The 24265-nt window shown below is 38.4% G+C and overlaps 3 protein-coding genes across 3 annotated transcripts; 2 read left to right on the top strand and 1 right to left on the bottom strand.

Moving 5' to 3' along the window:
* The first annotated feature begins 2500 nt into the window (after positions 1 to 2500).
* Positions 2501 to 10239, top strand: p2rx3a (purinergic receptor P2X, ligand-gated ion channel, 3a). Its single transcript, XM_077578039.1, has 12 exons — positions 2501 to 2682; positions 3829 to 3964; positions 4037 to 4108; positions 4406 to 4475; positions 6155 to 6251; positions 6337 to 6414; positions 6489 to 6630; positions 7904 to 8040; positions 8117 to 8210; positions 9240 to 9305; positions 9387 to 9464; positions 9530 to 10239. Exons 1-12 carry the CDS (start codon positions 2558 to 2560, stop codon positions 9680 to 9682), a joined length of 1248 nt encoding a protein of 415 aa, XP_077434165.1. The 5' UTR covers positions 2501 to 2557; the 3' UTR covers positions 9683 to 10239.
* Positions 10240 to 12239: 2000 nt separating this feature from the next.
* On the bottom strand, positions 12240 to 19512 carry LOC144059343 (uncharacterized). Its single transcript, XM_077578345.1, has 6 exons — positions 18239 to 19512; positions 18050 to 18174; positions 16582 to 16963; positions 16209 to 16317; positions 15948 to 16111; positions 12240 to 15702 (listed from the first exon to the last, which is right to left on the bottom strand). Exons 1-6 carry the CDS (start codon positions 19016 to 19018, stop codon positions 15451 to 15453), a joined length of 1812 nt encoding a protein of 603 aa, XP_077434471.1. The 5' UTR covers positions 19019 to 19512; the 3' UTR covers positions 12240 to 15450.
* Positions 15978 to 24263, top strand: rad9a (RAD9 checkpoint clamp component A). The gene is made up of 15 exons (XM_077578346.1): positions 15978 to 16045; positions 16232 to 16292; positions 19447 to 19566; positions 19638 to 20676; positions 20771 to 20841; positions 20936 to 21009; positions 21105 to 21153; positions 21276 to 21390; positions 21523 to 21622; positions 21798 to 21904; positions 22001 to 22107; positions 22199 to 22263; positions 22351 to 22440; positions 22799 to 23015; positions 23898 to 24263. The coding sequence occupies exons 4-15, from the start codon at positions 20643 to 20645 to the stop codon at positions 24012 to 24014; spliced, it is 1146 nt and encodes a 381-aa protein (XP_077434472.1). The 5' UTR covers positions 15978 to 16045; positions 16232 to 16292; positions 19447 to 19566; positions 19638 to 20642; the 3' UTR covers positions 24015 to 24263.
* Positions 24264 to 24265: the final 2 nt, after the last annotated feature.

Raw genomic sequence — 24265 nt, 5'->3', positions numbered from 1 at the left:
TAATCTCGACCACACCTCCTATAAGCTTGAACGTGTGTTTGGTCATGGATCGCATTACAATGAACTGACCACAAACATAATGGATCCACTTAAGAAATGACACCGTCCAAATGAACACGCACACACATATACACATGCAGTATATACAGTACACTGTCATTGCGTCACTACATTATCTCAAGCATTAATGCTGCCGAAGTGGTGGTATCGTATGTCGCTGTGATTGTCAATTATGATACACTTTGTAATGTATTACAATGCATTTAGAATGAGGCCTTGTGAAGACCTGCACACTTGGAATCCAATTTATTTTATTTGTACTTGTGCATTACTGTACTCTACTTGATGTGCTACAAGGGATGTTTAGTGATGACATTTTAAGTGTTTGGTTTTGTCACCGTGATCCATTTAAAGAGGTAGCACTCTTTTTATTTTTACGCTACTCTTCTCAATACTAAGACTACTGCTACTAGAAAACAAACTACAAAACGAAAAATTCTGACAAACAGGAATATATTTTGTGTTTTATGTTTATGTTGTTGATTAGGTGACTTTTTTTTGGTTAGGAGACATTTCTTGTGGTGGAAGACAGCACCAACTATGTTCTGAATTGGAGCTGCCCTGTATGCTAATTCTAACGGAGTTAGCCACGTTGAATTTTCTTTCAAATTTGGCCTCATTTTTAGCCTTTTATAGAAGTCACATTTTAAAAATAAATAAATAAATAAAAACTCCTCTTAGAGATTTTATATGATTCTCTGAAGATGAAAAGTAAAAGCCAAGCTTTTTATTTCATCAAACTCTGTTGCCATGGCGACGTGCTGCTGCTGATTTTTAATGGCCTAAACATTGGTGAAAACACATGAAACGTGCCTGGGAAAATAATCAATACTTTATTAGTTTATTGTGCATTTAAAAAGAAAAAGAAAAGACTCACGTGTACCCCTTAGAAAGTTTGAACGAAGCAGCCCTAGTTGTACATTTCACCTAGATCAGTTAGAATAGTTTACCCATAAGTTAAATATATCAGGAAGTCCGCCATTTTTAAAATTTTCTTTCAAATTTGGCACGTTTTGAAGAACTCCTCCTAGAGATTTTATCCGATTGTCTTGGAACGATGGATGTTTCATCTGAAGATGATGAACATGAAAAAAAGAAACTTGCCCACACATCTGGCAAAAATTTAATAAATAAATACATTTATTAATTAATAATCCACATTTGAGGTCTCTTGTGCTATTCACAAAAAAAAAAATCTAATTCCAATGTGCCAGTACCCTGAAGTGGCCCTCATAGTTGCTTGCAATTCTCATTGATGGAATAAATGATTATAAAGACACTTGGGTTTTTTTGTCCCATTTTTCATGAACTAAACTCAGAGATCTAGGATTGTTTCTATGTACATAAAAGGCCAGTTTCTCTCAATAGTGTTTAAAATGATCTGAAAATTTGTGTTAGTCTCCTTTTTCCAAGACAATGTAGCTATGTGATAATCCGCGTGGATCATTTAAAAAATGCTGTTTAGACTGCATGATGATGGCACAGGTGCGCCATACGCTGCCCACAATAAAAAGCACTTTATGGTCAGGTTGTATTATTTGTTGACATCTCCATATGTGATTTGAGTAACGTTCCAAAAATGTTGATATGTAATTTTATCTTATTGTTGAATTATTTGTTATTCATCCATCTATTTTCTACACTGCTTATGTTATTCATGGTTACAAAGTTTTTTGTTTAATCCCTGGAGAACCCATGGGGTCAAATTTGGCCCCTATAAATTCTGCTACTCAAATAACTTTTTTTTTTTTTACAAATTTAACTTCAAAAGTCCAGAGTGCCTCTTCTGACCCCTGCATGGGGCCATCTAGTGGATGAATATTGCACTTACATGAGCCAGGGTGGTGGTGACAAGATGGCTGGCAACATGCTGTTTTGTTGAGCTGGAAATCAATCCAAACAAAACCATCTTCTCAGCAAACCATCAGATGGTAAAATTGTGTTTTTTTTTGTTAATCTATTTCATATCATGTTGCAGAATGCCTAGGAGTATGTTTTATATATATATATATATTGATAAATTAGCAACTCTGAGCGAGTTCAAAAAACATGGGTTAAAATTGAAAAAAACATATATTTTGGTGTTCAGTGAACTTATAGCAGTCATTTAATGTATAATTCCTAATTTTCCAAAGAAGAAATGGGTTCTTGGGTTCTCCAGGGTTAATTATTATTTGTTGTTTATTGTTTATATATGTATATATATATATATATTGATTATACAAGCTATTGAAGAATGTCTGTTGCCTGTTGTGCAAATGCACACACCGTCACTGAGGGTTTTGCGGTGAATGGAAAATGAGAATGAGGACAAAGAGGGAGGGACACTTTCTTCTCATTTGCACAGAGGAAGGGGAGGTCCAGTGATGGAGTGACAGAAAAAGAAGGACAACCATCAGCCGCATCTTCAATAAATCGCAGCTGAGCTGAGACGTCCCCTTTCAAGCAAGCCATCTTCCTCAACTTTTCCCAAGAAAAGTTCACATTGCCCACCACAATGGTGTGGGGCTGGGTCACAGACTTCTTCACCTACGAGACCACCAAATCCGTGGTGGTCAAGAGCTGGTCGGTGGGCATCATCAACAGGATCGTGCAAGTCCTCATCATCGCTTATTTTGTTGGGTGAGTGATTGCGTGCGTGTTTGCTGAAACATTTCAAGTTTAAAATTTGAATATCGCCAGAGAAGCGCAAACTGTGAATAATATGACAACGGTGTTTGTAGTTGGAACCCATCTCAATTTTCATGATGATAAAGTTGCTTGCAGTGATGACAAAAAGTGATGGAATGGGCGTTGAAAGAAAAAATGTGTTCAGATTTGTTAAAAAAGTAGGAACACATGAAGGCAATTTATTAATTTCACAATATGCTGTGCACTATATACACTACAACATATTTCAATTTTTAGCATGCACATTGCCATTGTTTTATTATTATTATTATTAGTATTATTATTATTATTATTGATATCTTAAAAATGACATGGGCAATTGTGCTATTAGGCCAACATTATCATAATGAAAAATATTTCAATTATTTTTTGAAAATCAATGCGAGTTATGGCCTACTTAGTCACATCAATTAATAACAGGGGGGAACAAAGCTAGAATTTTTACATGATTCATTTTTCAATTACTTTTTTCATTGGCATTTTTCACCAGTTTTCACAGATCTGCTCGGCTATTGGTCGTTTTGCTATACAGTGGATCCCTAAATAGCAAAAATCTGTGAATGGTTGACAGCCATTAAAATGTATTGTATGCCCCCCCCCCCCCCACCCCCCAAAAAAATCTAAAAAGATTGCATAATTATCAGTTTACCTACACAATAAATAGCATATCGTCGCTGCTATGTAAAAAAATATACATGTGTCTTTTTTTGTTTTTTACATTTTTATGTTTTGGGGATAAAACTGAATGCAGACATCTCATAAAAGTATATTTTATTAATACTAAATACATAAACATAATAATAAATATTCTTTATTAGACTAATGAATATGTATCATGTAAGGTTTATTTGGTAGGTTTGCGTTAAAATTATCTTTAAAAAAAAAAAAAGTAAATGGGAATTTGTTATATAGAAAAGTTACATAAATCTTAAATTAGGCTTGAAATATTTCTATGAGTGTATATTGCGCTGTAAAAAATAGATGGGTAATTGGTTTGATGAAGTGAATATTATTCAGTCAGTTAACAAGATTGTGACATTTAAGTGTGCTAACTTGCATTTCTTGTATTCAAACATTGATTTGAAACTTTCTGTGCAGCTGGGTGTTCATCCACGAAAAAGCCTACCAGGTGTCCGACACCGGCATAGAGTCATCCGTCAGGACTAAAGTGAAGGGCTTCGGCTACCATCTAGACCGACTCATGGATGTGGCCGACTACGTCTCCCCCCAACAGGTACGAAGAGCAAAATGGTTGATACAGCTTGAAATTTTCGCACGTATGCCAATGTGTTTGTTTATGTTGCAGGGTGCAGATGTGTTCTGCATCATGACTAAACTCATCATCACTGAGAATCAGTTCCAAGGAAAATGTGGAGAGGTGAGGCAACATGTTGTTTTCACTTTGTAGCGTATTGAATTTTCTACTCATCATACTCAGTTGCCTTAAGAGCCCAAACACAGCATTGAATGTTTCACGTAATACAACAGCTATTTAATTTAATTTTTTATTTATTCCTCAATTAATAAAGTAATCTGGAATTCACTTTGCACGTCTAATTACATGCATTTATGGCTTTACAAAATAAAATAAAATAAAATAATAATGCATGAAAATGAGTGCTGTGTGAAATGTTTTAGATTAACAATGTCACAAATGTGTCTTTGCATGTTTCAGAATGGGAAGCGGTATAGCTGCGTCACAGACGACAACTGTGAGAAGCATATTAGTTCCATCCTTACAAACGGTAAAATAACTTTTCTTCTTGTGGGATTGACATACATGAAAACCTCAAAAAATGCTGGTTGGCGCCAAAGTTGTTTGAATTTCAAAACGATTTTCACATCCGAAAACATGGGATGTAAAAGTAATTAGTTTGTTCCAGGCTCAAATTCTTGTCACCATAAAACCTTTTCCTTTAATATTTTAAAGGGGATGTTTGACGTTTCAAAAATGCTAGCAAGATTTGAATGTAGCCTCGGTTCACAAATCTCTATCCCTCCCACGAGTCTCTGCACATGCACAAGCGTGATTCTGTAACACAGCCAAAGCGTGTGATCATCCTAATAAAAAGTCACACAGAACGCATATCCAGTTTCAACAAAATAGCAGTGCTAGCAATATTTAAGATAGCATTAGCGTTATAAACAAGCTAGCACAGTTGCTACAGGGCTGGCTCAAATTCTTGTCATCATAAAACCTTTTCCTTTAATATTTTAAAGGGGACGTTTGCCAATTCAAAACTGTTAGCAAGATTTGAATGTAGCCTCGGTTCACTAATCTCTATCCCTCCCACGAGTCTCTGCACATGCGCAAGCTAGCATTAGCTTTATAAACAAGCTAGCACAGTTGCTACAGTAGGTTCAACATGACGTATTTGCAATAGGTTGGTACAATAACACTAAATGTTATCAGCTTTCTTTAAGTTTTATTTTTTGAGATGTACAAATTAGGACTGGGTATCTATTATAATTTCCTCATTCAATTTGATTCAATTTAGATTTTTTTCCCCAATTTGATTTTCTTCACTTCATTTCTATCCAATAGTGATTAATTATGGAGCATACATTTTTCTTAAATATCAAGGACATGATAAAAATTCCACAAAAATACAATTTCAAATCAAATTTTGCAGAGGCAGTAATTGGTTCAATAATATAGTTTATTAATGAAAGTAACACGGGTTATAATCACTTAAGTGTGACACAAACATTGACATCAGCAAGGTTGAGATGGAAATATTTTTATATTTCTAATTCATCCATCCATCCATTTTTCTGAACCGCTTATTCCTCACAAGGGTTGCAGGGTAATTCTCATTCAATAATTGTAAATATAAATTAAAAATATTCTGAATTGTCTTAAAGTGGAATAAGTCAGATCTTTAATAAATGTAAGAAAATACTACAATAATTCTATTTTCTTATAAATTTAGATTTTTTAAAACCCAGCCCTAGTACATATAATTAAAAATGAGGTGTCGAAGAGAAATCGCTTCAAAATTCTCAACTGCTTGAGGTCCCTCGATATGCTTCCTTTAGCTATGTGCCCAGTTGCTAATAAATGAATTGTGGGCTTTTTTTTATATTCCAACATAGAATCAGCAAAGCTCATGTAGACCACGCTAACAGGTCAGCGCAAGGCTGCGGGGGTTTGCTCGCTATGCGTGTGCCCGAGACTACATGGCAAATATCACACCTTACTGGTGACGGTGGTTTCTTAAAAAATCTTCTTAGCGGTCCAAGATGGGGCCAGCAAGGGATGATTTGTATTTTGCGTAGTTTATTTTGCTAATGTCTTACTATCAGGTCAGACTGGCAGTTTAAACAAATATGAAGTGACTTTTTTGAAAATTGCAAACTCCGTCTTTAAGATCATGAATAGAGACTAAAACAAAAGCAGTTCTCACACCCTTTGATATACCAGGGAAGATTACTGGTGTTTGTCTTCACGACGGGGTCAAGCCCAAAGGTCAGTGTGAGGTGGAGGGATGGTGTCCGGTCGAGAACGACAGCATCAACACGTGAGACACGTCACTCAAATGCCAATCATCCGAACATGATGTTTCACTCCATTCTCATCCTACTTCTGTCTGCATGCTCCTGCAGTGAACCAATGGCCGACGTGGAAAACTTTACAATCTTCATCAAGAACAGCATCCGCTTCCCTCTTTTCAACATCACCAGGTAGGTCGTGCACGCTCGTTGCGCATGCTACGGCTTTGTCGCATCGTAACCGATTTGAATGATTTCTTCCACAGAGGAAACTTTCCATCCAACATGACATCTGATGATATAAAGAGGTGTAGATACCACCCCGAAAACAATCCCTTCTGCCCCATCTTTGCTGTGGGCGACATCCTGAAATACATTGGACAGAATGTGACCATCCTGGCTAAACAGGTCTTCTTTAGATTCTCCACTTCTTTGGATAGTCTGTCTTTGTGTCCCTTACCAAAAAGTAGTATACTTTAAGTACTTAACATAGAGTATACTTAAATATACCTAAGTTTCTTTTTCGAGTGTACTTATTCTTGTACTAAAAATAAACTTTAAGTAAACTCCTTGGGACTAAATTGGAACATTTTAGTACACTTAAAAGTATACTAAAGTATATTAATAAGCATACTTTCAAGTATACTATATAGTATATTTAAGTACACTATTAAGTATACTTGAAAGTATACTTTGTGGTACACTTATGTCCACAGTTTACAGCAAAAAGCCCAGTGATGAATTGACAGGGATCGAACCAGCAACTACTAAAGGTTGAGACCTTAAACTTTAAGGCTTTATAAACAAATGTAACCTATCATTTTGGTTCCTTATCGAGTACTTTCAGTATGTAAACTTTTAGAATATGTTTTCGTATACTTACAAGTACACTTAACATTTACTTGGTTGGATGTATACTCTCCTAGTTTTGAGTATATTTCAAAAAGTACAAGTACATTCTAAGTGTATACTACAGTATGTAAACCTTTAGTATATGTTTTAGTATACTTACAAGTATACTTAACATTTACTTGGTGCAGTATACTTCCAATAAATACAATAAAATTCAACTGGATGTGTACTTTGCTCATTTTGAGTATACTTCAAAAAGTACAACTACATTCTAAGTATATACTATAGTATGTAAACCTTTAGTATATATTTTAGTGCACTTACAAGTACACTCAACATTTACTTGGTGCCGTATACTTCCAATAAGTACAAGAAAACTAAACTGGATCATGTATACTCTCCTAATTTTGAGTATACTTCAAAAAGTACAAGTACATTCTAAGTATATACTACAGTATGTAAAACTTAAGTATATGTTTTAGTATACTTCCAATAAGTACAAGAAAAATAAACTGGATCATGTATACTCTCCTAATTTTGAGTATACTTCAAGCATACTTAAATATACTTCTTTTTGGTAAAGGATGCTCCAATGCGGCACAGGAGAGTTGTGGTTAGCACGCCAACTTCGTAGTTCCGGGTTTGAATCTGGGTTCCAGCCTTCCTTTATTATGGAGTTTGCAACTTCTGAAATAAATGGACTTTTATTTACTGCAGTATTTGTGTTGCCTGTATGTTATGTTCAGCTACCTCGCTTATCATTTCCCTTTTTATAATTCCATTTAATGCACTCACAGATCTTCAATATTTGTCTCCAACCTTTTTCCAGGGTGGCGAAGTCGGAATAAACATTGAGTGGAAGTGTAATCTAGACTGGAACATTGAGTATTGTGTACCCAAGTACTCGTTCACCCGACTCGACGCTCCTTTTGCCAAGAACGACGTCTCCGAAGGGTTCAACTTCAGGTTGGTTGCTAACTTGCTCGTTCTCTCGCATCCCGCTCATTTTCATTCCCTTCATGTTGTCTTTCTCTTTTTGTAGGTTTGCCAAATACTTTAAGACGGAGAATGGTACTGAATATCGGACACTGCACAAAGCTTTTGCCATCCGCTTTGATGTCATGGTCACCGGCAAAGTGAGTTGAAGAGTGGAGTTTTTTGTTTTACGCACATTTGATCTCTCTAAGTAGGACTGTTGACCGGAGATGTTTAAGTATGCAAATATATTTGCATGTTAAAGATTTAAAGTCGATATAAACGCAAGGAAAATGCATTATTTGTATGTAGAGTATGTATTTTAATTATTTTACTAATTATTTTAGTTAATAATTGGATACTTGACTCATTGAGCCATTTTCCACACTAAGAAGGTAATATTTTGTCGATAACGTCATTATTTTTCATGAACAATTAATATCTTTAAAAACGAGTTTTGCCACTTGCCGTCGACTGAAGATGACATCACCTGTGCTCAGGAAACGGGTAACGACCAATCATGGCTCAATTTGCTGACCAAACCCAGAAAACAGGTGATTGGTCGATACCTATTTCCTCAGCGCAGGTGATGTCATCTTCAGTCGACAACAAATGGAATATTTTTTTTTTATTAAGGTATTAATTGTACATGGAAAATAAGGAAGTTATTACATTAATATTGACAAAATATTATCTTCTTACTGTTGTTGCCTTGTGATAGGATTGACCCCACTTATGAGTTTTTCAAGATATGAGCTTTTTTTTTTTTGTATTGAGCAGCTCACCTGTGATTGGTTGTTACCTGAGCAACAGTGATGCTATTTTATTGACAGGAAGTGGCAAAATGGCCACCCTCTAAGATGGATAAAAATGGGTGGATTTTGCTGCTTAACTCATATTCCACAAATGCAATATTAGTCAGGATGCCATGTTTAGACCAGTGGGGGTAAATACAACATATTATTTTTGAAGATTTTTGTAAAATGTCACTCCTAGTTGAAGTTTACTGTCAAACTAAACATAAAACAAAGATAATTATACACTCCCCCCCCCCCTTTTTTTTTTTGTAGAGGAAATTGCCTTTTATATCTTCCCAAGATTATTTGTGCACTATAACAGTCCTGGAAACTATGTAATGACTAAAATTCTAAATGTTTGAAGCCCTTGAATGAATTACTTTCTTGTTTTAGGCGGGAAAGTTTGACACAGTCCCAACATTAATCAACCTGGTTGCTGCCTTCACTTCCATTGGACTTGTAAGATTCCAAATTATGAAGAAAAAAAAATCTTTAATGCAACTTTGCCACCATCTTCATTACTTTTTCTTTTTATGGCAGGGTACAGTTCTTTGTGACCTCATCCTACTGAACTTCCTAAAAGGAGCAGACCAATACAAAGCCAAGAAATTTGAAGAGGTAAAAGCATGAGCTTGACTTCACAATGTGTTGTGACCAACCACCGTTTTCACTTGCATCTTTAGGTATCAGAGGCTCAGATAGAGGCTGAGATAGAAGCTGAGATGGAAGCCTCCCTTGCTCCGAGCCCCAGCAGCCCGATGTCCATCAAAGAAGGCATGAAGAGATCCTGCGACTCGGGAGCCCATTCTCTGGCCACTGCCGACCAGCCTGTGTGACACAGAGTTGACCGAACGGAACCTCTAGATTTTCTCCCCGATCATCAAGAACCTTTTCGTGACTGTGGATCTTGCAGTTTTTGTTCAACGAGCTTAAGGAAGTGTACAAAGATGGACTGCACTGCACAGCAACTTGATGGAGTATTTATGATAAGCAAACCAAGTAGTAAACATTCAAGAGCAACGTCAGCAGGATTTTTGCCCTTTCGGTTGGAACTTTATGTCTATTAATGAAACTCAGGAGGGGGGTGCGTGAATTAATAACTTATTATTTGACTCACAAGATACAAGCAGAACAACTAAACCTTAGACAGCATTGACTATCACCCAATGAGCAAGCCGCTTTCGAACCCGCCACCTGAAACACACCTCAATTCTAAAAGAAAGCCTCAATGCACCCCTCGAAATCACTGTTGCACAACTTTGTTCGAAAATGTAGTAAGCTAAGCTGCAAGCTCTTGTACAATAAAGCAGAACTCAAGTGAAATATTTTCTGTGCAATATGTGCCACCACTCGTCTAAACACAGTATTCTGATTAACATTTTGAAATTATACCGCCCCCTGCTGTCCACAAAACTTGACGTCAAAGCACCCTCAGCTTTGTATTGCAAACGTCACAGAACCAAACCCAGAAAACAGGTAAGCCATAAAATAACAAAAGTCACACACTCATGACAGGGAAAAAATATATAAATAAGTATTAAAATAACATTAATAAGTATTGATCTAATTATTTTCTAGTCTAAAGGAAACATTCTCTAACTTTTGCCCCTTTGGTTGGCGCTTTGTTAGAGAGCTGTATATTATTTAAATTCAGAGAGGACGCATTAATAAATAATTAAAGCTATAACTTCATTGCAAGCAGTTCCGTTTTACATTATTGATTCTACAGTTAACGATTAACTCATTGATATTACAGCTGTTTGCTTTGCTTACATGAGCCATAATGAGAAGAAATGCTTTCCTTGTGTGTCTCCCTTGGTCTTGTTTAAGTGTCATCCTGTCCTTGCGCGTGTGAACCAATCAGTGCCCTCAGCCACTTGTGTCTTGCCCCAGGTGTGTCTTGTTGTGTTATTAGCGTCTGTGTAATTAGTCTCCTGTCTCCCCTCTGTCTGGGTTGGTTCATTATCTTTTCCTCATGTCATGCTGCCCGTTTTTGCCTTGTTGTCACACCCATGCCATGTCGTCATAATTTCCTTACTTCGCAGTGTTCCTGTTTGGTTTGTGTTTTTGGGTATTGTTGATTTTGTTGTTTCGCCAAGTACCTTGTTTGCCTTTTTCTTGATTAAATCCCCTTTTTTAACTGCATCCTTGCCTGGCTGCTTTTGCTCCTTGCATTTGGGTCCTCCACCAAAGCGCACCCTTCTGACAGAATGAACCAACCCAGACAGAGGTGAGACAGGAGGCTAATGACACAAGACACACCTGGGGCAAGACACAAGTGGCTGAGGGCACTGATTGGTTCACACGAGGAAGGACAGGATGACACGTAAACAAGACCAAGGGAGACACACAAGGAAAACAGAACCCAAACATGACAGAATCACACATACTTGCAGTCATTCCTCTCCCTGGCACAAAATAAATATTGTGTCTTTGTCCTCGTCTTTATTGTGTGGACATTGTGACTGATATACACAAGAATGAGCTCCTTCCACTTCTTTAGACTGCCTGTGTGTGTGTGTCTCGGCGCTTGAGATTTGCAAATGGACCTTTATTACTCGCGTTCTGGTCAATCGTGGTCAGCAGAGCTCTAATGGACTAATGTGAGTTTCCTATTTTGTTCAGCGCAAAATCGCATTATCCCGGTGAGAATTTCTGTTTATTTTGCACATCCACAATTTCATTTCGGATACTAACATGATTGTATGTTCTATACACACACCAAACGTGGAAATGGAGCTCTCCTCCTTTCACCAAGTGGCTATTAGATCAGCTAAGAGGCTCTTTATGGCTCGTGACTGTGAGGGGAGGCCTCAAAGGAATTGATAGCAGTTAGCCACAAGGTTTGATGCACTAATTTGATCACAGCAATCAATATGTATGTAATGGAAATGTCTGTGCTATAAAAGTACTCTAACTCACTGAATGCTTCCTTATCTGAAGCCAAGCGGAGAGGCCTAAATACTAACATATAGGCTAAAAAATAGTTGTCATTTCAGGTTTAGGTTTCTTTTCTGGAGGTAACTTGCATTGTGGATGGTCTTATTAGCCCTTTAAAGGGAAAATAATATATAGTAAATGTTAAACTTCACTCCTTGGAATCCTTAAAGAGGGCACTCAGTGGTCGCTAAACTGGCGGTTTGGGATTATAGTCTAGCGGTTAGCTCACTTGCATTAGAACAATGGGGCTGGCGCATGTTGGAAGCCAAGGTGAGGCTAAACAGTGCAAAATTGCCACTGTTAGCCTAATTTTGGACAATTCTGAGTTTACATCACAAGTCAAGATGGCGGTCTTATGCTGCATTCCTGGAAGGTGTGAAGTCGGATTCATCCCACTCGTAGTGCCCCCTTTCCGCGCTCAAGGCGTTCGAAGCAAACAACAAAGATGGCTGATTCCAGTAAATTGTTTGTTGTTCTGGTTAACACAATCATTCCAAATCACATTGTGTCACATGTACACATGTCTTGTATTTACAATTGCCTCGAGCTCTTTGAGGTCGGAACTGACACAATACGAGTGGGCCAATGCATTATTATTATTATTATTATTATTATTATTATTATTATTTTTGTTATCTGCAGTAATGTATGTTATCTTAATGTGCTTGATATTAAGCAATTGGTACATTTTCTTTGTCCTTCTTTCATGCAATCTTATTTATTTCCTGTATCCACTATTGCTGCTGAAACAATGCAGATTTCCCCATTGTGGGAGTAATATAATCAATTTTTTTGTAATATAATAAAATATAATAATTTAAGATCTGGCAGGAAAGCAGACTTTGAAAGGGTTAGGTTGTTGCATTATGAGGTGTGGCTCAAATTAGTTCCACTCTGCAGCAGTGATTGACAGTCGTATAATGGTTAAACTCAAAGGAGTAGATAAAAGTCAAGCCGCCTTACCGTCACATTATATGCTTAATATGTGAAAATCTGTATTTATTGTCAGACATGCTACTTGCTGCTACGCGTCCATCTGTCCATTTTCTTAATTTGGGTCGCGGGTGAGCTGCATGGAGTCTATCCCAGCTGACTTCGAGCAAGAAGCGGTACATACCCTGAACTGGTTGCAAAGCAATCACAGGGCGCATGTAAAACAACAGCCATTCATGCTCACATTCACACCCATGGATAATTTAAAGTCTTTATTTAATCTACCACGAAGGTCTTTGAATGTGAGAGGAAGCCAAAGAACCTAGCTCTTTGACTGCCAAAAATGTTAAATAACGTTTAGTAAAATCCTATGGAGGAGTGCCAAAGACGTTAAAAGACGTTTTTTTTTTCAAAACAGAGGTGAAACTAACCATTTTCTATTGTTGATTACTGAAAAACGGAATAAGGTAGAAACAAACTTTTTTTTCTGATGAAAGATGAGAGTCCAATCTTTCATTTGGTAGTATGTGTGTTTCCATAGTCCAAACACAATTTGTCCAAACTCATTTTCTGTGGACCTTGAAAGATCAGTCAAAAATGCTTAAATCGGCTGGCACCCACGGCATCCCTTTTCTGAAAACGTCTGGCAGTCAAAGAGTTAGAAATAAAACCTACAACTTTCTGACCGTGAACCAGACGTGCTGGCATTGCCTCAGTTTCAGTTACTGGTGATCTAAAAAAAAAAGTGATCTAACTTTAAATAATGCTAAACTTTTCATTATTATTATTATTATTATTATTATTATTATTATTATTATTGTATTTTATTTTTTCGTGTAATTTAAAATTTTTATTTTTAATTTTTACATTTTTAATTTTTACATTTTTAAATTTTAATGAATTTTAACTTTATTAACATACTAAATAATCAAATAATGGGTGCATGGCAAAGGTTGTGAAAATAAAGAAACACAATTCTAAGAAACAATACTTTCATTATCTCTATAAGCAATCACCTTCAACACCTCGTAACATGGGCTGCCACTCCCATAATAAAGTGACACTTTCAAAGCTTATTGGAACTTGAACTTGTAGTCTGTGAAAGAACAGTGAGTCCTCATCCAAAGTAAACACTGATGTAGCAGCAAGCAATGAGTTTCAGGTGGAATAACAAGTGCTTGTAGAGTATTAAGGATACTTGAGTTTTGAGATTTCAGTGTAAATCCCTGTAATAATGACAAAGCTGCATGCTTCTGCGCACAGGTCACAAAAGTTTTGAAATAAGCGCAATTTTTGGTGGAGGCATCCTGGAGAATTGAGGACAATAATAGTGCTTCCAGTAATGTGAGGCAAATCAAACAGCATACACGTACTGGTCACTTCATTAGGTACACCTATCTGATGTCATCCAATACAAGACCATTGAGGGATGATTAAGGTTTATAGTACCCCCTCTCGTGTTACTAAATATTAGAAATGTCTCTTGGTATGATGTGGTGCAGTTCTACACCACTGCTTACTTGCCAGTTGTCATAATGAAGTGGTGAGTGTTTTATGCTTCAACCAATCACAACATTATGACCACTTGTACAATAGAATGATATGAAACAAATATCTATCAAAAACTCTGCCTTTACAAAGATAATAATGTTCCATTTTGATTGATTACATAGCTAGCGGACTGTATCTTGTCTGTCGTGGTCGAAATGAGGCTAGTGATAATAAGTAAGTAACTTACAACAGCAAGTTTAGAAATATTAGGGGAGTTGGATAAGAGTTCACTCATGCAATGCCGGATTAGAAAATGCAACATGTCTTGACCACCCCCCCAAAAAATCAGGAAAACTGAAATGGTGAAAACAGTTTATCTCTATAGTTCATTCAGCCTTCTTTGCACAATTTCAGCAATTATCTTCAAATGCATGTACTTTGTATATTATATTTGGAAACCAACCTATAATTTCCCTTTTAAACGGTCTTTAATTGAACAATGTTTGTTAAGCTACTTTGCAGTGTTGTAGAATTGCACTGCATCATTTAGACCAGGGTTGGCCAAGTTCGGTCCTCGAGAGCCACTATCCAGCCCGTTTTCCATGTCTCCCTCCTTCAGCGCAGCTGAATCTAATGAACAGCTCATCAGCAAGCTTTACAGAAGCCTGATAATGATCCTGATCATGAATCAGGTGTGTTAGTGGAAAGAAACATGGAAAACAGGCTGGATAGGGGCTCTCGAGGACCGAACTTGGCCACCCCTGATTTAGACGAACGGAAGGGTGGGTGGGTGTGTGGTTCATTGGATGGATAGATAGATAGATAGATAGATAGATAGATAGATAGATAGATAGATAGATAGATAGATAGATAGATAGATAGATAGATAGATAGATAGATAGATAGATACTTAGCTCGCTAGCTAGCTAACTAGGTATACTAGCTCAATAGATAGATAGATAGATAGATAGATAGATTCACTCATTTAACACTTCAGTAACTACATGAGGTATCCAAAATACTGTACTAGAAACAGCTCTCAATAATGCAGAGCAATTCTACAACCATAATAATAAACATTACTCATCTAATACCTTTTTGTGTCTATCAAAATTGTGCATTAATATCTTTGTAAAGGCACAATTTTAAATATATATGTTGTATTGGATCTCATAGGTAAGTGTGTCAAAGTGTAGTGTGTAAAAAAGTGAGTAAAAGACGGCTTTCACTGGCATAATGACTATCGGCGCTTCCTGCCAGTGTTCTTTTTCTTCAGGGCTCGTATCCAGGCAGGAAGAACAAGTCGGCGTGCCGGCACTTCTTTCTCTTCCTCAGTTGCCGTGTGCTCGTCATCTTCCTCTTCCTCTGATCCAAAGCCCAGTTCTGTCCCATATTCCTCTTCTGAGTCCCAAGGATCCAGATCCACTTCAAGGGGTGGTATCTCCTGAACTGCCTCTGCAAAACGAACGCGCCGGTTGGGCTCCACTCGTCTCTGAAGCAAAGAAAGAGGTAGTTCAACAAATAATGATTCACTGATTTGTCAGTGCATTCTGTCACGTACATAAGAGCAACACAATGAAGGCAGAACTTGAATAAGGCGTGGAGGTACAGTGCGTACTATTCACTATGAACCTTGTTATCGTTTTAATAGTGTTGGTAATCGTAAGGTTAAGTTTGGGGATTGTACTGCAGTTGTTGGCAATGAGGCATTCCAACTCAGCATTCCATTACACTTACCCTTTTGCTTTCCCATGAGGAATCCGAATTCTGGGATGCGGAGTGCCTGAGGACACCTCGGGGCGCAGGGCCACAAAGAGAATGGGAGGGGACAGCAGGTACGGAAGACCCATTCGTTCTATACTCCTCTGCATCGTCCATCTCATGGCTGTTGGGCAACTCGTCTGAAATCAAAGAAAGAATACAGATTCCACCTATTACATCCATCATATTATTGTTGTTTTTGCATGTTTTTTTTTGTCTTAACTTTTGAGTTCTGACCTTGTTGCCCCTCTCGTCTCCAGCCCATTTGAGACGTCTCAGCTGAGTGATGTTGTCGCTTCCTGTTGACTCTGCTGGTCGGGGGTGAGTCATCCAGAATGTCCGCACGCTGGAAACAGACAAGAATATAAGATGCAAAATAGTATTCTTGCTTTTGTTCATCAATGCAGTGATTCCCCAAATGTTCATTTAATTTATCTGAAAATGCTAATTAATTGACAGAATATCTTTTAGTTCATCTGTCTATGCCAGCAATGTAAAGTGACAGGCAGAACAATTAAATACTGGTCCACTATATAGTAGAAAGTACATTGTAAAGTATGTGCCATGGCTCAATAAATAAATAAATATTGTTAATTAAGTGGTGTCTAACCTCTACATAGGAAGCCTTTGGTTGCATGATTCCACTTTGCTTCGATTGCACATGTGGTTGACCTTGACCTTGTTCCATTGGCTCTGGCTGATCAGCCTCACTGTGTGCTGTGTTGTTGTGTGAAGGCGCTTCCGGAAGGTCGACAGCGTCTGGAATTGTATAATCCGGCAATGACTCGCTACCCCTAAAGCTCCACTGGTGGGCATCAGTATGATCTGGTTTAGGTGTGACATCCAGGATGCTCAGTGTCTTCTTGGGTGTTCTTCGGTTAGTTGAGGAGACTACAGAGGTAGTGTTCAGGAACGGGGCCCACTCTTGGCCTGAGACAATCTCCTCCAGCAAGCTGACTGTGCTAAAGCCAAAGTGAAAGTCGTCGCTTGATCTGAATGAAAAGGAAATCAAAATTCAGGTCGAAGTAGTACCACATAGATGACAAGGTCCGATTCTACACACAGTTGAAAAAGCTTCGTGGATAAGCTTGGTGATTGTAAGCATTAAAAACAAAGCAAAAACAACACATGCCAATAATTGACATTTCATCAGAAGTGGGCATTTCTGGATCACCGTCGGCCCTGTCGTTGACGGATGTCCACATTTTCGGAGAATGCTTTGTGACGCGGCTGAGCGTTTTTTTCTCAGTCCCCTATCAATCAATTCAATGCCCTGAGAAAGTTCCTTCATTGCTGCGGCATTATCCATCTATTCATTTCTATACTGCTTCTCCTCATTAGGGTCACTGGTAATCTGGATCTTATCCCAACTGAATTTGGTCAAGAAGCAGGATACACTCTGGAGTGGTCGCCAGCCAATTGCAGGGCACATGCAGACAAACAACCATTCACACTCAAATTCACATCCACGGGCAATTTTAAGTTATCAATGAATTAAACAGGCACATTATTGGAATGTGGGAGGAAGTCGGAATGCTCAGGGACAGCCCATGCTTGCATGGGGAGAAAATGTTAACCACTCACAGGAGGACCACATCCAAGAAACCCTCAAATGTGAAGCAGGCTTGCTAACCGCTAATCTACTGTACCGACCGCAAATGTAGTGATTAGCATAATTGTTATTCTGAAGTGGTGTCGATCTGCATTTCTCTGTGTGATACTCGGAAATCTTGCATATGTGATTGCCCCCAAAGAATATCATAACTTTATTCAGAATAAAGGACATCGATAATTGTCATTTGTAGTCTACAGTACTGTAGAAATAAGTATCCTTGTATTTACATAAAATCATTAAAGATATATATATATATATTTGAAATACAGCTTATTGAGAGGCACAAGGGTGTGTTACACAGTGGCAAAAGAAAATAGACAACTACAGTCACCATGATTATTTGGAAACATCACAGCTTACAAATTTTACTTTAGGGGTTCAGTATCTGAAGGAACTTTCCGTGTTTTGCAAACTCCCGCAATGGTTTCAGCTCAATTCAAGTACAGTCCTGCAGATTGATTACCTGATAAATGCGTCAGTCGTGTCGTCCGCTGATTGCGCAGTAACATATTCACTGCTGCCCAGCGATGGGAAGGTAGCTTCCGCGTCTTGATGAAATGTGTTGATAAGACGACTTTGTGCTGAACTCTGGAAATCACAAAGAGAATTTTAAGTCTCCTGAATGGAAATGAAGGAACTTTGCAAAACGCACCATGTTCATCCCATCTTCCTTGGACTCATCTTTTCCCTTTTTGCCAGGCCTTTCCAACCATCTCTCCTTGAGTTTCTCAGTCCATCTCCGTGCTTTGTTTTCAGATGATCGTTGCTTTCTCTTGATCATGCTGTCTTTATGAGGGACCATTTGCATGTCTCTCCATTTAGACAAATCTCCAAATCCTCCATTTTCATCATGAAAGGATTTGTTCCGTTGATTGTCCACAGTAAAATCAGTGCTTCCCCATGACCAGTCATTGACATTGTGTTTAAACTCATGGTGCTGGTCATTATTTCCAGATATGTCGTCACGTTGGACCCCAGCATCAGCCCTCTCTAAGGAAGGAAGAGCTTTTGCTGAGTGTTGCCCTGTTGAAGCATTGGAGATCTGAGGCAACGTGACATTCTCTGACACCAAGTTAACACCCATGTGGTTGTTGTCTTTCTGGGGTGAGAAGAAAAAGTGACCTTTATAATGTTCACAGCCATGACCCGACTGAGATCTCTCTCCATCTTTGGGGTTAAAAGTACTATCCGCAAGAGATACTCCAAATCCTTTTGCAGGAACACCATATACATAACCATTTGTAAGTTCATCTTGTTGTTTCTTGTGGTTTTCGATTGATTCTACTCCATCTCTTCCCCATTTGGGGGCAGGCGGGAGCGGTTCACCTGCATGTGCGTGTGCATGCCGCTCTCTTCCAGGCTGGAGTTTCAGTCTCTCCAACATGGACTGCAGTAACGCCTGACTGTCAGGTGGATTGCTCAACTCAGACATCTAATTACAAAACTGTAAGACTTGAAGTCCAAAAGAGATGTTAAGAGTACATGGGGGGAAAAAACACAACTATAAAGTTATTTAAGGAAAATGGTTGAAAACAGAGTTTGTTTGACACATGCTGTTAAAAAGAATCTCAGAATGGTTGTTAGCCACTTTGGACATGTTCCACTTAGTTCCCATGATTTCTTCAGCTTTTTTTCATCTTTTGTTAAGACATACATTCAGTATATCCTCTTCTTCGGCTAGGGTAGTAATTCCACATTTCCACAAGTGAAAGCTTTTTGTCCAATTTGATGTCATCCTGTGCATATTTCTTCTTGATTTGCAGAAATTTTTGAAGAAATAGTTCAGCCAAACTCCAGTCTCCCACGATTCTTCTCTTGTTTGCCTTTTTTTGACGTCCCAATTGTCAATCTTGTGTCCAGTGGCTCCACTCCACTCATGCAGACGTTTATGTCAGCTGTGATGGGTGGAGAGACTGTGCTCAACAACGTTCCTGCTGCTCAGTGGAACGTCAAAGCCGACGGACAAGAAAGACCAGTGGGGTGAGATAATTGTGCTCTGACAGCAACTCCCGAACTCTCTCACTTTATTTTCTTTATTGTTGTATCCATAGTTCCCCTTGAGTGGTGGAAAGAACATCTGAGGAAACATCTGCTACGTAATAATTGCCTTGTGAGTTATTTATAATTAATAACGAAATGCCAACTGTGGTGTGTTAATTAAAAATAGTTTGCTCAGAGGAACTAAAAATATAATAAATAGCCTCTTGATGGAGTTGATTATGAGGGTTGAGCCGGTCTCTGTGCCGTGAGATATATCAGGTGCGCAGAAAGAAATGATCTGATGTCAATTACTTTGACCAAAAATAATAATTTTGTAATTAAAAAAAAACAACCATTTTGATAGTTTATGCCAACAATGTAACAGGCAAAACAATGAAGTGCTCTTCCACTAGATGAGAGAAATCACATAATTAACTTTTAACTCACTTTTTGTGAAGTTTGCTGAGTGGCGTGCCGTGAGAATTTTTTTTCCAATGTGAAATATGTGTCTTGGCTGAATAAAGGTTGAGAAAAACAGCTTTGTTGGCTATTTCTTCATAGTGAACTGATGTAAACCTTACTGAATCAAATTTGTGTTTGCTGTTTACAACAGGAAAAAGAAAGGTTGGGGGGGAAAGTTACATTTTGCATCTTAAAAATATTATCATCATAATTCGGTGTCAACCATCGATTCGTTTTCATAAATGATACGAAATTGTCTCTGTTAAATGAAAAATCTAATGGTTATCACTATTCTATTCTATTCCAAATCTGAGTACTGTATTTTAGTTTCGTGAGCTCTTTTAAATGCGCATGCGTGTGTCAAAAACACGCCCCTCTTTGTTATTCTGTTGTTCCAATTGGTCCACGGTGCGGAAGTGATTTCTGGCGGCGTAAACAACAATGATGCATAGTGTGATTCTTCCAGCCGCTTCACCTACAAAGCTAAATATTTTCCGAAACGGACTATGACGACGACGTCTGGAATACAATCTCCTGCTGTGCAAAACTCTGCTGTTCCTCCTTAGCAGGTCGCTGCTCGTTTAGTTGCTATTAAAAATACTGTAGCTACAAAAATGGACTGCGTTGTAACGGGTGGAAACGTGAAAGGTAGACACTTACTCATTTTTATTTTGTTCATTTACCTTGCTATTGTTATTTTTGCAAGTTATTAATGTATTCTCTGTGCGTATGAATGGTACAGTGTTGGCCAAAGCCATCCACTCCTTGTCCAGAATCGGCGACGAGCTCTACGTCGAGCCTCAGGAAGATGGGGTAAAGTTCTCTGAATGGTGACACTTCCCGTAGTGGGTCACTTGGTCATTATTTTTATTATGAGTGTTGCTGTTGTTTCCCCCCTGTGTTGTAGCTAGCCCTGCGGTCCGTGAACTCTTCTCGGTCGGCTTATGGTTGCTTCCTGTTTGCGCCTCTCTTCTTCAGCAGGTGCAGACTGACTGTGTGCATGTGTCAATGAACGTTGTCCACGTTTGGATGGGAAATTTTGATACCAAATGTCCCTCTCTCTGTGCTTTGTGCAGGTACATTGTCCCCAATGGGCAAGCCTTTCGCTGCAGGATGTCAGTAAAGGTGTGTTAGGAGATAAGAATTCCATATATCTATTTATATATTAAATTTTATTGTTGCAATCCACAGTTACTTAAACTGAATGTCCTTTTGTGTGTGTCTATTTTTCATATGCAAATGTCCAGAGTGTGCAGTCAGTGTTTAAGTCCCTGGCATCTCTGGAGAAGACGGTGGAAAAGTGTCACATCCACCTGGACAGGCAAAAGGATCGCCTCACCTTCACGCTGCATTGCAAATACGGTATGGCCACGTCACCTCTTCCTCCCTGTGATCTGACACTTTGTCACATGAGGGATTTCAAACACATCTAATCTCATTTTTACTGACACATTCTTTGTTATTTGCATCCCATCACTGTTTTGTTATCTGCAGGCCTCTTGAAGACTCACAACCTGTCATTCCAGGACAGTGAAAGCTTACAGGCAGTGTTTGACAAGAACAGCTGCAGAAATGTATTTCGAGGCCATCCAAGGTTTGTTGTTTAATAGGTAGCCTACCACTTTTTTAGACCCACTACAAGTACTTATTTGCGTACTCATAATCATATAAACATTATACATTTGAGTACTCATAAACATTTTGAAAAAATAAAAGAATCATACAAAAAGAAATTCATGAACTGCTGACATGCCTTGTACTGTTTTAAGGTTGCTGGTGGAAACAGTTGCACATTTCCCGCCATCTCTAGAAGAAGTGACTCTTTCAGTCAGCGATGAACGAATGTGGTTCAGGAATCATGTGGATGAGGATTTAGGTGATTCCTGAGTTTTTTGTTCTTAAAGTGAAGATCTGATCCAGAAAATTATGTCGAAAATAATAAGTCTTTTCGTGGGGTTTCTTTTCCTCTCAGCGCAGTCCAAGGCCATGCTGACTGAACTGTGCCTGGCCTCCGATGAGTTTGACCATTTTGCTGTCCAAACTCACATCAGCATTACATTCTGCCTAAAGGAGTTACGGGTGAGAACCAAAGAGATTTATTTATTTTTTAAATGAGGCTGATTTGGAGGAGAAATAATTGATGAGTTGATTTTTTTCATCTCTCCTGCAGGGTATGCTATTTTTTGCTGATAATACAGGTCTCCCTATTTCTATGTACTTTGATGAGCCGGGCAGGTATGCATGTTCGCTCAAGATGAAATCTTAACTGAATGGACTTCACTGACATTTTTTTGACATGTGCTTTTGTTGTGTATGTTTCAGCCCTCTTGTGCTGTCTGTATCAGACAGTGTCTTGGAAGGCAACTTTGTGCTGGCCACACTTTCGGAAAATAGCAGAAACGACACAAGAAGGTAACAAACAATAACAATGCACGTTAGAAATATTTAAAGTAATCTTGGGTTGTGGTTTGGTTTATTTCCACCTTCGTGGGCACCATGTGGGTTTTTTTTTTTTTTCGCTAGCATGACCTGGCCTAGGCATACTTGGAATGTAATTCACATTAGTTCTTGCAGGTACTAGCTTTCTTCTTCATCAGTGCACAAGCCACTAATCACACTTGAGCGTTCAGGCCAGCTGGTGACGTCACTGGCTCAGCTCAGGGCCACTTTAGTGACTTTTGGAAAACTGCATATTCACAAACGTTTTTGTCCCTTAATTTTTGTAACATCCTCATTTTTTTATCATATTTCCCTAATGCCACAACTCCAGAGGGCGCTCGACCCCAGCGCCCCCTCCCGACGACTTCATGAACGACGACATGGACACCTACCTCATCGCCATGGACACCACTATTATGCCGGGCCCATCAACAGCGGATTGCACAAGCTCAAAGCAGCTAGCGGTAGCTAATCACAGGACAAGGCTGCACAGTGAAGAAGAGGAGAAAGAAGAAACGGCAGAAGAAGATGGGCCACCAAATAAGAAGGTTCATTTTTACTCGTTTAAAATAACAAATACAGTGGTGCCTTGAGATAAGAGTTTAATCTGTTACGTTACTGCACTCGTAACTAGTGTTGTTCCGATACCGGTATCGGGAGAGGCCCCTATATTGCATTAAAACAAGTGCTAACAAGTAACATGCCAATAGTACCAGTGTTTCCCACTCCATGTTAATGCTTGGGTGGGCCACCCAAGTAAACTGGCTACCATCCAAAAAGTTTTCAAGAAAATTTATTTTAAAAATATATATTTTTAAAAGGGTCACGACCAGATATACTGCATGTAATGTTAGGTCACCGTCACTTTGTGGATTGTGAGGCTAGAGGAGAAGTGGTAACAAGACTGACTGATTTTGCGAGCCTTACAGAATATTGTGTTCTATTGCTATGAAAACATGGACACCTACCAAAAGAAAGATTAGAGTCTCTTCCTTCATCAGGAAAAAAAAGTATATTTCTATGCAGCAATTAGCATTAGAATATAGCTAAATTTCATCATTATTTACAAATCTGTTAAGAATTGTGGGTAAATTAGATTTTTTTTCCGACATGGCCCTGGTTGATCTCTTTTGCTTTGCTGCCACCTGCTGGCCATTTTTGTAATAATAACCATTGCTTTAACCGTGAGTCAGAGGCTGCATAAAAAAAAAAACATAAAAATGTATAAATACGTCTTTGGGACATTTAAAAAAATGGAACGTAATGTATTTATACGTTTTTGGAAGCAAATGAGTTAAACAGCCTTTTTTCAATTATTATTTTTTTTACTTGAACAATAATATGGACTAGTTAGAAAAATAAAATGATCTGCAAGCGAGTCTGATGAAATTCTGACAGAATTTATTTTCCTGTTGTGTGTGCTGTCACAGTTCTGTTCCTTGCTGTTTGGATCGGTGCTTCCTCCGTCGTCTCAGATGAGCACTCAGCCGGTGAGCAACCAGGAAGTGCTCGCCAGTGACAGTGAGGACGACACGCAAATAGACTGACTGATGGTTGCAAGTTGTTTTTGTTAATCTTCCATTTCTTGAGTGATAGACTGAGATTTTCTTCTCGTTACTCTGAGAAGATAATGCAGAGAACAACTGCCAGTGTAAAATATCAACTTTTTTTTATTTTATTAGTAATATTATTATTGGGTTACATGTGAATTTAAGGAATCATGTTGAAACTAAACATGAAGCACTTGCAGTTTGTTTTGTATACAAGATGTCAATATTTTCCTCTAAATAAACAAACA

Source organism: Vanacampus margaritifer, chromosome 10, assembly GCF_051991255.1.
Source record: "Vanacampus margaritifer isolate UIUO_Vmar chromosome 10, RoL_Vmar_1.0, whole genome shotgun sequence".
Classification (NCBI taxonomy): Eukaryota; Metazoa; Chordata; class Actinopteri; order Syngnathiformes; family Syngnathidae; genus Vanacampus; species Vanacampus margaritifer.
This window is presented reverse-complemented; position numbering and strand designations above follow the sequence as displayed.

Coding starts and splice junctions, on each gene's coding strand:
- LOC144059343 (XM_077578345.1), bottom strand. CDS start 19,018: ATGTCTGAGTTGAGCAATCCACCTGACAGTCAGGCGTTACTGCAGTCC. Junction 18,175..18,238: donor AGGAAGATGGGATGAACATG/GTGCGTTTTGCA, acceptor TGTGATTTCCAG/AGTTCAGCACAAAGTCGTCT. Junction 15,703..15,947: donor CCTCATGGGAAAGCAAAAGG/GTAAGTGTAATG, acceptor TCTTTGCTTCAG/AGACGAGTGGAGCCCAACCG.
- p2rx3a (XM_077578039.1), top strand. CDS start 2,558: ATGGTGTGGGGCTGGGTCACAGACTTCTTCACCTACGAGACCACCAAA. Junction 4,476..6,154: donor TAGTTCCATCCTTACAAACG/GTAAAATAACTT, acceptor TTGATATACCAG/GGAAGATTACTGGTGTTTGT. Junction 6,252..6,336: donor GAGAACGACAGCATCAACAC/GTGAGACACGTC, acceptor ATGCTCCTGCAG/TGAACCAATGGCCGACGTGG.
- rad9a (XM_077578346.1), top strand. CDS start 20,643: ATGGACTGCGTTGTAACGGGTGGAAACGTGAAAG. Junction 20,677..20,770: donor AACGGGTGGAAACGTGAAAG/GTAGACACTTAC, acceptor TGAATGGTACAG/TGTTGGCCAAAGCCATCCAC. Junction 21,623..21,797: donor GTATTTCGAGGCCATCCAAG/GTTTGTTGTTTA, acceptor TACTGTTTTAAG/GTTGCTGGTGGAAACAGTTG.